We start from the raw sequence: 15789 nt of genomic DNA on the forward strand, positions 1-15789 counted from the left end.
CCTCTGTCCTCTGGAAAATATACATGGCTATGCAAAACTAAAGTGCTCAACACCATCCTTTTGTCTGATACAATCCAAACTTGATTTAGTTTTTTAAAAATAGCCCGAGTGATAGGAAAACATTCTGTGGTTGATTTACTGGATTCAGTATCATTTTTTTTAAAGATATGCCCACGACAACCCCCATCTGTTCCTTACAGAGGCTTAGACTTAGATTATGTGTTTTATGGCATTGTGCATTTAATGACATATGTGCAAAAACTCCCAGCATTGATTTCTTTTGTTACTCTGTGAGGACACTGGCAGCCATTCTGAACTATGAGATAGTATCAAGAATCTACAGGAATTATTCATCTGTATTGGAGAAAGGAAAAATTAGATATTGCTACAAGCAAATATACTTACATTGCACAATGGCAGTTTCACAGTCTAGTGAACAAGCAAATAGGAGCCTGATGCTTTGGACAGACTATAAATCAATTTCTGATTTTGTTGGTCAAACTGTAAATCATTGCTGCACTAATCTATGCATTTGCAGGTGAAAGCATACTTTTAGGATTATCTTTTATTTGTTATTCCTCTTTGCGAGTTACAGACGATTAGAAGACTTCAGAAATCAAGTTGTTGCAATTATTGTTTAATCCTGGATTTATTTTCATTAATGATGTCACACTGCTGCTGAATGGAATTATGTGTTTTTATAGAAGTACTAAAAAAATTGCAGTCTTCAGTCTTTGCCCCAGTCCCTCTGGACAAAAGGAAGCATTGTTGAAAACTCAATGGCCCATGAGTAGCTCTTACACTGGCATAAGCTTCCTGGGCATAATGTTTCATGAGACCTGGAAGATGCTAGAATATCCATCTCGCAATTCAATAAATGGACAACAAATATATTTAAAATAATGAGTTAATCTTTTTTTCAGTTTTTCCTGTATTTCTTTCTTTTTTTAAATTTCATTTTGACAGTTTCATAGGCTCTGAGATTCTCCTAGCCCCTCCCCAAGCCCTGCCCCCATAATGAATTCCTCCATATGGTTATAGCAGTGCAGTTCATAACCAGTCATGATTCCTTCATTGCGGGCATGAACCATGCGGAGAGTCCAGTGTCTTATTGTCCATATAAATTCAACAGTTTCATTGGGAGACCATCCCTGGTCTGAAAGTAAACCTGGCAGAATATCATCCCCTCTGATGAAAAGCCACTACACAACTTCAGCAACAGGAAGAAACATGGAAATTAACAACATCATGAAGTTAATTAACATGGTATTGAGTGACCATTATGTTGGAAGATGCAAGTTCTTAACCACATCCTGTAACCACTTCACTGACATCTCAATCTTAGTTTATATACAACCGGCTACTATAAACCTTAAAATGGTTATAGGGTACTATTCAGCTGTCTCGTGTCTATTTTCATTTTTATATTTAACAGCTTATAGTTTCAAGCATGGTTTTTACTTGGTGAATTTTAGGATAGTCCAAACAGGCTTATGACTCTAACAAAGCACATGTTAACAACTGAGGTGCAGAACAGTTTTAGGGGGATGTACAGAGAAATCTTCAATACCTTAGGAGCAACTGATCTTTGTGCCCTACCTAGTAAGATATATGTGAGTCTAAGCTGTTTCCTGTCTTATCTAAGCTTTCCTTATTGCTCTCTATCTGATCTAATTTTTGGAGCTCTGGAGGGACCCTGATGGTCATTGCAAGAGAGAGTGGGGAGCCAAAGTTGGAACTAAGATAGGACCAGAAAACACTCTTCTTCAGAGTCCCGAAGGAAGTACTGCTCTGTTTCTGAGGAATGCTCAGGGCTGCTTATAATTTGTGACTATCTGTCGCATAGGCTGCCAGTTTCCAACTCAAGAAGGCAAGGAAAGAAGGGAACTTAATTAGAGACCCTTGCAGGCAACATAGGTTCGACAGATTTTATGAGGCTTGTGGCTTTTTGGCCCAAACAAGTCAAAGTTTTAAATAGAATTTAACTTGGGACTTTCAGGATATAGTGGGCTTTTTTAATTCTCTCTCAGCCTATTCATAGTAAATAATCAATTCCATTTTATAACTTACTCTTAAGGGACTGACAGAATAAAAAGGGATAGTAGCTAACTTTAAAAGTAATATGAAAATATTGAAATCCTGCTCCTTGCTTTACAAACGAAGTTTAGGCTTAGAGATTTTAATTTCTTCTTTCTCAAAAAGAATTCTTTCATGAGTGGGTACAGTTGGAGGAATTGGTATTTGAAACGCTGCTAAGGACAGCCTAATGACAAATATAAGTGATGTCAAAATGCTAGAAAACACAGCAAATATGTCACTTGTGTTTTTTTTTGAAAGCATGGTTTAAGGAGATTTTAATTTCCTAAATTCTGATAATAAATATCTAAGTGTGAGATAGTCAACATGCTTTTGATGGACGGAATCTTGCACATGATTTTTAGTGATAGCTTGGGTTTAAATTTATTTTAGATTTTGGCCTGGAATTTCTGGAAATGGGGTATTTGTGCTACAGGAAAGAAACACTCCTCCTGTGATCTGCCTGAGGTGACTTGGTTGCTCCCATGGCAGTGATGGCCGCGGTCATTCTTAGTAGGTGAGCAGCTGTCTGCCTGCAGTGTCATCTTGCGGTGGCTTGCGGTGGGATGGTTGGCAGGAACCCTTAGACCTTCCTTCTAAGACAGTGATATGAAGAAAGCATGTAAGCACTGAGTTTCCTGAAATCCTGACCCACATTTAAGCCACTTCATAATAGCTGGTTTTTCACTATGTGTCTGCATCTAAGAATGAGGTTAGAAATCATACCCGATTTCCCATGTATTCCTAGCACCTGGTGGAAGGAACTAACATCAAGAGTTCCTCCTTGAATAAGTGAATGCACATATGTACGCATGATCAACTCCCGGAGAGCCCTAAGCTGTCAATTACTCACACTTAAACTGGGGTTGAAATGGTGCCCTACCTTTTCATGGTTGTTAACGTAATGAACCTTTCTCAACTCCCCAATCCCTACTTTAATCCAGTCACCTTCCATCTTGACTAGATGCACCTACACAAGTGTGTTCTGCTTAGTAAAAATGTTAAACACACCACAAAAGTGTTAAAAATGAATTCCAGTTAACTGAGATGTTTCAGAAAACAAATTCTCCCTTATTCAAAAGTGGTTTTTCTTCTATGGAGAAAAGAAAAAAAAAGCGTATTTTTAACAACCAAGTGTTATGAGAACTTTCACCTTTAAGAATAGATTAGAACTTATTGTCACTTTATGAAGAAGCAATGCAATCATTTTTTTTTCCGTTGCTTGAGATTCTCTTACCGGCTCTATCGTGTATTAATTATTTTTCTCCTTTTGTATTTATACAATAAGTGCTTCACAAAAAAACCCCACATAATTTAAGATATTAATGGCATAATGGAAAAGTTTTTCCACCTCTAAGAGAAAAAAAAATCTGTAATATTCACATTGCCTTTTCAGGAAAGATGATATTTTTAAAAAGAAGAAAGAAAAAAGAGAATACTGCTTGTACTTTAAATGACATGCAAAAGGTTTTGAATCTATAGAACAGAAAAGAATATTTCTTGAACTATAGCGGGTTAATGCTGTGTCTTCTTAATTTTGAATTTCAGAGAAATATGATTTAAGCTTTGATCCTACATGGACTAATTCTTTTGTCACTCAGCTAATTAATTCTGTATGCTAGAGAAAAGATGCTAATTTGGGCATCAAAGAAGTGATAATTTTTTTTTGTTTAATCAGAGTTGTAAAGATAAGTTTTGCTCCCTTCAGAGTGAGTCTGGAGCACAATCATTTTATTCTTGTTTAGTGAAGACGAGTTCCATAGAAAATGTGCCCTGTTTTCTCTTGGCTTCTGAAGACGGAGCAGTAGCCTCCAGAATTCCCTTCAAAATGGTCCTTTGCATCTTTACTACCAAAAAAAAGAAGTACTGCTTCATGTTCTCCATTTGTGCTTTAGATGAGTGAGGCACCTCCCTGTTCTGTCTGATCGTGGATTGTTATACAGATGGTGCCTCTGCTAATTTATACTGTGGAATCTAAGTTGTGTTTCACAGTGTACAAGGAGAAACTACAGATGGACTTAAGTTCCTCAGAACTTTGAGTTGCCTTTCCCTGGAGTTGATTTAACATGAGTCAATTTTTCCCCTTCCAGGCAATTTGCTGGGATGATACCCCCTACCGGTGAAGGGCGACTTGAGGGCTGTTTCCAGTGGGAGTCATTTCCTTCTGCAGGGTAACTGGATTGATGTGGAGTGAGCCTGCAAAGGCTTGGCATAGGAGTACCAAGGCTGTTCTGAGAGCTTTGCCTGTTTGGGGACAAAGCATTTAAAAGTGAGGTGTGACTTCGTATCCAAACACTGCTTCCTCTCCTAGCTTTTGGGTTTCCTGGGGCAAAGGAGACAAAGAATCTGGAAGGAAAGAGGCATGTGGCAGATGTACAAATGACAAGGGCATATCCGGGTGTTGTCTACAGTCTAAATTTCAGTCATGTGAGCTCTTTGAATCAGGACTACAATTTCATGTTCAGGCCACCAGTTGTGACTATATCGCCAGGCATCTTTTTAAAAAGTTATAGAAACATAATAAATTTTTTTAAAATGCTGTCTACTGATTTGAAATAAGTAAATATCTAATAAAAAGAAAAGCCTTTCTAGCTGTTAGGAAATCATAAAAATGCAAAAGGCTAATGCTGCCTTTAAATAGATTTTCAAGAAAGTGTAGGTTTTTACTCTGAGTCTCTCAGACGGTTGCCTACCAGGTCTGGAAGCCAACAAGAGTACATAGAGGCAATTAATCAAAGTTCATTCTGCTCCTGAAGACTATTTCTCCTTCTGGAAGGCAGAGGGGTAGAATAACTTAAAACCCAGTATGGCAGTGACAGTTAATAAGCTATTTACAGTCACTGTGCAGATCTGAAAATCATGCTTTATTAGTAGCTTCATCTTTCTCGCTCACTCATTGATGCTTATTTTCTTTTAATTCTGGTTTCTGACATCTTTTCCATGCTTCTCCTTCCCCCATCTCAACAAAGCACTACTCTAGTAGCCTCTGATTGGGGTTTTCATTTGATACAAAAATACACCCTGAGAGTAACTATCTGGTGTCTCACAAGTCTTTTAACTGATTCTTTCAAGTCAGTCTTCTAGCAAACTTTTGTCTTACTTTTTTTTTTTTCTGGCTTGTTTGTTTTGAGCAATATTGATTATTGAGGATGTGTATTTTGCTTTCTTTTCTGGACCCTCAAGAATTATTTTTGAATGTATTCAGCATTTCCAAATCTGGTGCATTTCCCAGTCTCTCAGAATGAAGGAAGCAAATTAGCTCAAGGATTCCCAGCAACTGAATTTAGCCAGAAATCTGCTTCAGACTGTACCCAGCAGATGTTTTATCCACTTAGGCAGAAATTGTAGAATGCTACAGGACCTCCCTGTTTTTAATCCAAAAAATAAACATCAACAAATTTTAGTTTTGGTAATTCCCAGCTTTGGAATGAAAAGTTGCCACATGCACCAATTTAGGAATCACATTCTAGACTGAGCACCAGTCCAGAGACAAGTAGCTATTTAGGGACTGGTGGGAGCTTGGGGAAAGGGTAGCATTGGAGGAAGTCATTGATAAAGATAACAGTGAGATTAAACAGGTTTGTTGTTTTCCCAAGGTTTTTCATCTTTTTTGGAAACATGGGCACTTACCCAAAGCAACAGAAATCTTCATTTAAGGATTTTAACTGTCAGCTGTCTAGGGTTAATTGAGGAAGTTTTTTAATCTGGAATTTATCTTCAATGATTAAGGTATCTGCATCCTCAGATTTAACATGTGGAAAATCCTATAAGGCAAGTCCCTATCAACTTTTACCTGTCTCAAAGTAAACCCACAACTTTTCAAATATTGCTCTGCTGCTGTGGAACAGAGTGGATTTTCCAGCATTTTACCTCCCCCTTAGAAATCACAGACGAGCTATGTGTCTTCCGCCATCTATTTTTTCTTGATACAACAAAATACCTGAGGTTGCAAATTTATATAAACAAAAGGGGTTTATTTAACACATGGTTGTGGAGATTGAAGAGCAAGCCACCACTAGGTAGATCACATCACAATGAAGAAAGGGAAAAGGGAATCCAGTGTGTGCAGGGGGAGTTCAGGTGCAGAAAGGAGACAGAGGGGATGCTGAAGCACTTTAAAATAATGTACTCTCTTGGCAACTAACACAATTCCCTAGGCCTAACTCATCCCTCTCCTGTCTCTCCTGTCTCAAGAGAACTAACCCCCAACCTTTGGACAAAGACATTAATTCATTCATAAGTCTGACACGCCATGACATCATCACATTCCACCAGGCACACCTCTTCAAGGTTCTATCACCCCTCACATAATATTAGGGACCAGGATTGCAGCACATAAATCTTCAAGGAATGAGCCATGCCCCGACCACAGCACCAAGTTAGCACACACACAAAGTAGAAAACCAAAATGAAGTAAGAATATTTCTGCTTCACAACCAGAACTGGTTTGCACAAAACATATATGTGCTCATCGTGTCATCAGTAATAGTAACATGAAAGTAGCCAGTGCCTCACAATACTGAAAAATGGAGGTGGTAACTCTAAACTGGTCAATTTTCACTGAGTTTTTATCAGATTCATTGAAGTACAACAGGAACCAGATGAGCTAAACAAAGAAAAGACCTTTGTGACATAAATTTGTGAGCGAAATGATAGCTGAAGTGCATAAAACCATATGAGGTTATAATACATGGAAGTTAATTTCATCAGTATCTGCCTATGCTAATTCAGAATCCAATTTAGAAGACATCAGACAACTGAAACCTTTTATGGGTGGATTTTAGAGTAAACTGTGGAAATAATAGACAAAGGGCTGTTAACTTTTCTGTCCTCCTATTTGCCTAAGCTAGTTCACACTGTATAATTTATCACATGATAAGAAAACATCATGTGTGGTCTGTAAGAAAGTGAGTTACAGGGTGTTTGAACCATAATCTAAGCCCAGAAAATATGACGGCGAAGTTTGCTCCTTTTTGCATCCAACATTGTTCTCTAGGTTTCTACCCTCAGCATTAGTGATGACTGCACTTGGTAGCTTTTTCCAAAAGCATTTTTGGCACCCAAAGCCATTTGCTGATTCAAGGAGGAGAAATACACAGTTTATTTCACCCTTTACTGCTCTTTTGGATTCATATCTCTCTATTAATTTGGAATGAGTGTCTGGAATTTTTCCCTGGCCTGAATTTTTACTTCTCACAAGCCATTATTCATGATTGTCTTTATATAGTGTATGCACTAAACGAAAGTAGGTGGTAAAAAGCTGCCCGGTGGGAGATAGGAGGGAAATTGTAGACAGACAGATCTTAGTAGAATTAGGAAGCAGATTAAATGGGAGACAGACATGGAAACACCCAGAGGTAGCACAATACATAATGTGAATTTCAAAGGTTCATCAGGGTTGATATGGGAATCTGGGAAAAATATGGAAGTCATCATTGTCTAGTACACACAAGGGAAAGAAATAGAAACATAAGAAAATATATGCTTAAAAATAGGGAAATAACTACTAGGAATTCTAGTAAAATCTTTTTCTTATAGAAAACAAGAAGATATTGGAGTTTTAATTTTAGTTAGTTGACTTGAAAGGTATTTTACCTGAAAATTGGTGTCCTTAATAGTTAACTTCTCCCTGCGTAGTCTAGCATGATCCACGGCAGTTTCCTAGGAAAGAAGGAATGATTCCATACCTGCTATCAAATCCCACTCTCCCAGATGGTAGTAAGATCTTCCTTGCCTAGGCAAAGCACCGGAATTACTGAAGTCTGGATTTAATGTTTTGTGTAATCTTGTCTGAAGTTCTCATCTACCTTGCATAATTTTATCTTCTTTTGTTTCTTAAATTTTGTTTTTTGAAATTTTAGTTTTATGGATATGAAATATTTCTGCTGAATGTGCTGTATCACATTAACTGATAAATGAATTGGTTGGGAACTCCCCATACCCCTCAGTCAACTCTATCAACAAACTAGGTAGCTCTCCTCCTAACTCTTGCTTCTTCCGGGTCTCCTCTCTCCCACCTGATGCCAATCTCTCCGGAGTTGTCGCACAGCTCAGTTTCATCATCAGTGACTGTTCTCCTTGTACTGATGTTCATAGGAGCTTTATTTACAGTGGCCAAAAGGTGCACATGACCCATTGACGATGAGGGGCTAAACAAGATGCAGAATGAACATTCAATGGAATGCTAATCAGCCTTTAATAGGAAACAAATTCTGATGCGATTCACGAGTGGAATCTGAATATGTTGTGCTAAGTGACATAAACTAGACACAGCAGTGTAAACCCCATATGATTCCACTTATGTGAATGATCAGTCATAGAGACAAAGTAGAATGACAATTACCAGAGATTCAGTTAGGGAAACAAAGTAAGTTCTAAAGATGGATGGTGGTGAGGGCTGCACAGTGTGCATGTAAATAAAAGTTGTGCAGTTTGTGTATTTTACCACAATACAAAAAAAAAAAACTTTTCCCCCTTCATTTCATGCCTGTCACTTTCTCTGGCAAATGTTTCCTGTAGGAAGGAAAATTCTCTGGTATAAAGCAAACTGAAAACTTCCTTTTTCAGCATTGCACCATGTCTCCAGCTACCACTCTCATGGTGAACTCCTTCAGATGCCTTTAGAGATATGCACTTGCGTTGTTACCTACCATTCACGCTCACTGACTTAGCTCACACTACCAGACTGAACCAGCTCAAACAGTTTTCGTTTTGTCCAAGCCAGTGAAGACTTTCAGTTCTCGCCTTGCCGGCCTGTGGACGCGTTCTCACACTCCACATAGTCACGTTCTCCTGGTTTTCTGCCCCATCACTCTGTCTAGTGTCTTGCTCCGGCACTCTCTTCTGCCCAACCCTTGAATGCCTCAGCAGTCATCCCCAGAGAGCCTGTGCTTAATGTGTTGATTTTATTTGTTACTACAGCAGCCAAGATAGTGTTTATTTTAATCTATCACATTGTATCACATCTGATCAAAATGACTTGATGGTTCATCTGCTTCTCCTCTGCTGGCTATTTGAGTCTACCAGTTTCCTTATGCAGCTTCTCTATTATGTGAATTATTACAAAATAACCTAGCGCCATGCACCGCGAGCTTCTCCCAGACATGCACTCCGTGGTGCCTCTGCCCACCTTCTGTGCTGTGTGTCTCCCCTCCGCTGTCCTGCTCTGGGGCCGTCCTGGCCTTCTTTCACTGCTTAGAGAACATCACATTCCTTCCCCTCTCTTGGTGTTTTGCATGCTGTATCCTCCAGCCGCATGACTTTCTTCCAGTCTTTGCACGTCTCAAATCTCTCTCCCTTCCATCTGCCCTTCAATGCTGTATCTTCACGGAGGCTTCCCCCCCCCCCCCCCCCACCCCCGGCCAATCTCTGTCATTGTCTCTCCCAAAATCCCCATTGTACATTTCATGATTTTGTGCTTTGTGTTTGTGTTCAACTGGTGGTTTGTCTCTTCTACGGAAATGTAAGTTCCATAAACATAGTGTGAGGTTCTTACCTCAAGCCATTAGCAACCTATATTAAGATATAATGATAATATCTGACAGAGAGTAGAAGCCTAATAAATATTTTCAGAAAGAATGAAAAAGAAAAAGGGGAGGGGAGACGAAGGATAAAAAGGAAGGGAGAGAAAGAAACAAAGAAGTTAGTTCTCTATCAACTTATGAAACTGTTTCCAATGAAAATGAACAGGGACAGCTGTTTTAAGCAAACTTATAATTCATGAACATTTAAATTTACATAAAGGGTATGCTGAAGGGTGATTTTTCTACTTTACAAAAAGATCCATCATACAAACCTTTTAAACAGGCTTTTCAGGTACATGTAAAGTAAGATTTTATTGATTAAAACCATATGTTTGCACAAAAAAAAATTTCAGGAAAATATCTTTTATATAAAGCAGGGTTGACCTATAAAGAATTTCCTTAAGGCACCTAGCCCAGAACAACCAACTCTTAATGTCTAAAGTAATAGACAATGGGAGGCCTACAGTGTATTTACACGTTTAGAATACAAAGCAGTGAATTTTGCCATTGAGGGTTTCTCCTGGCTATTCTGATGAAAACAGCTGAAAGATAGGTGAACTCCCCACCTCTTCTTTGTGTTTCTCCGTGAATGTCTTGTGTGACTGACCTCTGCAGAGGCCGCTCTGGAAGACTGACTCAGGCCAGTAAAAGTCACCAAATGGTTCTTTTCTCCTGACTGCTCTGCCCACTGACTATCAAATGCAAAACTGTCAACATATAAAGCACAGTTAACTTTGCTAGGTCCCAGTTTCCTCATCTTCCCATTGTGGGAGTCATTTTAAAACTTATTTTATGATTCTGTTCTTAAGCCTCCCCAAACTTTAAAATAAAATAACTTAGAGCCATTCTTTCTAATAACATGAACTTTACAACTATTTCTGCCCTTGATGTTGGGAACATTAATAAAGGACCACGAGCTTTAAATCAAAACATTGATAATATTTATAGAATTATTCTGACTGTTATTGACAGTTTCTTCTAAAAAGAAAATGCTGTGCAGAACTGACTTAAAATTAACTTTTCGGTATTATACCACTGTGGTGGAAGCCTAGTAGATTATTCTTGAACTGCAGAACAAGTGAAAATACTTGAGCTGCTGCAAGGAGAAATTGTTGGGCGTGGTAGTAAAGATCAAGGAAGACTTAGACATGGACTAGTTTTACTCTTAAAAAAATAAGACTACTTTCATCTCAGAACATCTAAAACCTTCAAGTTTAGAAGAAAATATATGAGACATGGAGGAAAAAAATAAGCCTAAATCCCTGAGTTCTCAATAATGTTGTTACCTTTGTCAGCGTCCTTAGTTATTAATTATTACTTCCACACTGGCTGCTCCTTTTAAATTTTTTTCTCCGAACATTATTTAGTGACATTTGAAGGGAAAAGTACTTCTCTGAGCTATATACGAAGTATCAACTTCTAACATGGGCATATTTAGCATAATAATTTTGATCTCCAAACTCTGCCTGGAACTGGTTAGCTCATGAATATGTTCATGGGAACATTTGTGTGTATCTGTACTGCAGGTTAAAGGGTGGAGAGACTTCAGGTATAACAGAAGATCAGGATGGTATTTGAAAGTTAGTGTTCTTACACTCTGTATCGTTTTTTCTTTAATCACTTCTGTAAGTGATACCAGGTCTTCAATGCATTTAAAAAGAATGGATTTAGAGAGAGACATGAAAGAGAAAAAGGGAATTTAAAAGAATAGAAAAAGACATGAGGTAATGGAGTTACAGCTAGCTGATAGTTTGGTTAACTGGATTCCAGATACATAAAAACAAATCCCAGTAGTAGTAGAGGTACCTAGAGAGGTGGTGTTGGGGAAGCAACTGTCTAGAACAGGACTTGCCCATCAAAGTTGTGAGCTGGGAAATAAGCAGAGCTAAGATTTCAAGAGGCTTCTGGGGGAAGCAGGATGGAATCTGGACTAGGATAACAGTGGATTGTGAATATTAGCAGTGACATCTTCCAAAATTGCTACCCAAAGCTGCCGATCTCTGCTCTGGATGGAAACACAATCCAGGAAGGTGCGCAGAAGTACCTCTTTTTGTCAGTTACTGAGGAAGACTGAAACCTGAGCTTGTTTTTCTGTTATTTCTGAGAACATTGGGTTTACTTCAAAATTTGTATGTCAAGTCCTCAAGTGAGGAGATGCTAATTGCCTATGTTTTTTGGAGAGGAGGCAAGAGGAGTAGGGCCAAGCAAAGCATGCATAATTTGAAAAGCTTATGTAGGTTAGACAGACACATAGATGATAGAGACACACACATATACTCACTTTCAAATATACATACATACATACATGAAAGATAAATAGAACTTAAAGGAAGATGTTGTGCTGAATTATAAATGTAGGTAATGATTTTTGTCTTGATCAATAGCAAAGCATCAGGTCATTTTGTCAGTATGCTGGTACCAAGACTATGGCAAAATATATTTGGAGAAAAAGTCTTTTGTGTAGAATGCCTGTCCCATAAGAATAAATCCTAGTGCTACTTTAATTGCAGCCTCTTATTTCGAATGTGCAAACTTTCATTTTTGTGAAAGAGTAAGGAAGTACTGTTCTTCTAAAGAGTCATGAAAACTACTGTTGATATTTTACTACGGGAACCAGAGTGTTCAGAGAACATCTGTCCTGGGCTAACCAGGGAAATGCAGGCTACATTGGAGGGTAAGTGTAGACAGGAAAGGAAGCGCTCAAATTCTAAACCAGTCTGCCCTGAGTGTCTGATGGGAGGCCTTGGTCAAAGCTCAAAACTCCTCAGTGTTTCTCTGATTTTTCTTGGTAAAATGAAAACAAGGTGTTTAGTAACTCCCACGGCTACACCATCAACATATAATGCCATGAACTTAACCTTCAAACGTTAACACTGGAGTTCTGGAAGCATATTGAGTAGACAGGCCAGTTTTTGGTTTTATGTTACTGGTGATTGTTCTTTTTTTTTTTTCTCGCTCTTTTTTGAATTAATAGATTAGAATTATTAGTCCTTTATCACATGATACTCTCCTTGATACATGATGCATATCTGATTGAAAAGAAGGAACAGATATAAAAGGGGGCATTCAATAACTTTTCATTTTGCTTTTGTTATATACTTCCCGTTAATGCAAAATGATCTTGATTGCTTAGAATAAAGAATTGCAGCTTAATGAGTTCATAAGTACCTTGCATTTACTACTGTTAACAATCATATCCTCTTTCATGTTTTGCTAGATTTGGGAAAAAGAAAGACGATAAGGGAGAGAAGGCTGTGCAAAAGGGAACTCTGAAGCTTGGCGGCCTGAAAGAGGAGGAGCTGGAGAAAATGAAAGAAGAGCAGGACCGGTGAGCAGAAACTAAACCCCTTGCTATATTTGGGTCATGGTCTGTGTTTAATTTTGTTATTGCACCCATCAACTGGAGAACCTTTATTTTTATATTAAGAAGCAAAGAAATTGCTATACAATTGGAAAGCTATCTGATATGAAAGGAAATGTTCTTTCTAGGGAATTTTTAAATTCTATTTTGAGAAGAAACTAACTTTATCTTTTCATTATAGCAGTACTTACAATTCCATAATATGCCACTCCAAATTTTGATAATGTTGATGCCTATTTTCCCTATGATCGAAATGCCCCGCTTTGGATTTAATTAAAGGGTCATTCTGATCTTGATGCTTGAAACTATCAAATTCCCACAGTCTGTTCCTAGTTTTTCTCAAGTTTTGAATGACTTCTTAATTTTATTCTGCCATATCCATTTGGGGGGCTGTAATTTAAGAATTACATGTCCTTCACTTTAAAAAAAAATGCCACAGTCTTTCATTAGGCTATCAGCAAGCTGAAAGGTATGTTGCCCATCTGTTAAAGGGCCGTCTTCATTTACTGGAATAATGACAGCGTGCAAGGGCCGAATCCTCCTGTTTGAGGAGCTTAATGTTCCATTTGGACAAGAGGTCCTTCACAAATCTTTGATGTTAACTCTGGCACTTATCCCAAGTGGATGTGTAAATGTCTAGTCTTGAAACATGTCATTGAATATTCATATTTCTCCTGAAAACTCTTTATCTTTTACAACTAGAGAAAGCTTGGAGAAAGACTGAGATTATGACAAAACTAACAAAAAAAAATTGAGTACTTGGTAAAGTCAATCTGATAAAACTTTTCCCTTGCCCCCTAGTGGCATTGATTCTTATGATTTTTTTTTCATGGAGTCAGCTCTTGTATTTATTTTATTGCAAGGAAACCATACCTATTCAGTGTGTTTTCTAGCACGCAGTAGTCTAAGAGTATTCCCTGTTCATGTTTGACCCCTATCATGTAGCCTATTCTCATTGAGAAGACTGACTATATCAATAGCGAGGGAGGGAAAGCTATAAAGTCTTTTTCTCATTTTGAGAGGTTGATAAGTTCAGTTGTGGGGTCCGGGGGGGGGGGGTGGGCATTAAGTGGAAATCATGTGTTTTACATTTTTGTTGACTATTCACCTGACATAGCTACCCGAAAGACTAGAAAGATGGTCTCCATGACGGCCCAAGATTCAACAAGCCTGTAACGTCTAATGTAACTCAAGCAAGCGCTTAATGTATATGTTGGCAAAGTCATCTATGTAATGAGCCTACATCCTAGATCTTTGCTGCTCCCCAGAATTCACCTACTGAGGTGGCATTGCCCCAGGCCTCATCTTCACGAAACTGAGCATTGTGGGAGTACACAGTTGACATTATTTTGTATTTCAGTATTTGCTTGTAATGAGGGAAAGTTCTTCTTAGTAGCTGGGAACAGTGTACCACTTAGAAAATTGATAACCCATAAAATAAGGTTGGTTGTCTTTAAGAAAGGGTTCATTTCCTTTTGGGTTTTGCTGTTAGGAAACAGGTGCCTGGGGGAGTTTTATTCTTAAAGGCAGGGTTATAAATTCACCTCAGCTGGCTACATAGGCTTCAGGCCCAATTTTTTAAATTAATATTTGGTAGAAATATTGAAAGGACTATGCTATTAGCCTCCACTTTGGCTATTTCCCACGTATGGACTCATAAAGTACATCTGATATGGGTTTCCTAGAGACAACACTGGCTCATTCATCTGCTAGGGGAAAAAGTTGAAGGAGTTGATTTTATGGTTGAATGCCATAGAATTAATGACTAAGGGCATTTCAACAGCTCAGGGGCTGAGGGGCATGGAGTAGGAAGGCTGAACATTTGGCATTGCTCCAAACCTTGGAGTCCCATGCCTTGGCTCTCCATCACCCGCAGGAAACCAATTCACAGCTCTCAAGACACTCAGCAAGAGTATCACTCTTCATGGAGATGTGATGTTGCAAAAATATAAACTGAAGTGAAAGTATATGTGTGCTCAAAAGCATTTGCAAAAAATGAACCTGAAAGATTATTTGGGGACAAAACACTTTGAAATAAAAACTATTGTTGTCCTTCTCCTTAATACATTTAAAATTTGTTTTCTTCATACATGATTTGGTCCATCTCATTCTTTTGTTATTTCATGTTAGTGGTCATGGGCTTAGTGATAGTTTTTCACTAGAATATCCTTTTTTCAAAGTATTTGAGAAACTTAAATAAAATATATACTGCTCAATGCCAAAGTGAGCTTGTATCAACTTCTTGTCAAGCTTATAAGCATTTTATGAGCTGGTTGTTAAACCATCATTAACTTGAAATTGACCATGGTGGGAATATTTGCACCATAGAAAGTGGTCAATACATTTTGTCCCTGAAGAGCCAGGATATCACTGCATATCTATTCCAACACTCTTGTAAGATATTACATACTATGTATATATCAGGACATACGGCCTCTTGTAATAGTACTTCTCAATGTGTAGCTCATGGGCCAAATGAGTCCTGCCTAAAGGTAATGATTTCTCAGGCCTTCACCAAATTTGGAGAAGCAGAACCTTGAGATTTGGGGACCTGGGAAGTTCACTTAAAAGGCAAATCCAAGGTGGCTTTTCAATAAAGTCTGAGAACCACTGACTTGAAGGGACAGGATTTGGCTAGAATATCATCGTTTGAATTTTTTATTTTAATTTTTACTACAAAGCTGGGAGGGTTACAGACCCATGTGGGCCTCTGTTTTGATCAGTATGAGGGGAAAAGAGGCATAAGTGTTGCAGTTGTCGCTCCTGTGTCCATGGGAAGGGAATTGAGAGGAATGTGCCGCTCCTTGCTGTCATGCTACGATAGTGCCT

General features: G+C 38.3%; 1 protein-coding gene across 4 annotated transcripts in view; it reads left to right on the forward strand.

Moving 5' to 3' along the window:
* The window catches only part of PARD3B (par-3 family cell polarity regulator beta), a 991411-nt gene that overhangs the window by 782773 nt on the left and 192849 nt on the right, over nt 1–15789 (forward strand). For all 4 annotated transcript variants that reach the window (XM_040984532.1, XM_040984535.1, XM_040984534.1 and 1 more), the window contains one exon: nt 12817–12927. In XM_040984532.1, the coding sequence (XP_040840466.1) occupies nt 12817–12927 (111 nt within the window). The remainder of the gene's footprint in view (nt 1–12816; nt 12928–15789) is intronic.

The sequence above is a fragment of the Ochotona curzoniae genome, unplaced genomic scaffold, assembly GCF_017591425.1.
Source record: "Ochotona curzoniae isolate NIBS_2020 unplaced genomic scaffold, NIBS_Ocur_1.0 contig_4148, whole genome shotgun sequence".
NCBI lineage: Eukaryota > Metazoa > Chordata > Mammalia > Lagomorpha > Ochotonidae > Ochotona > Ochotona curzoniae.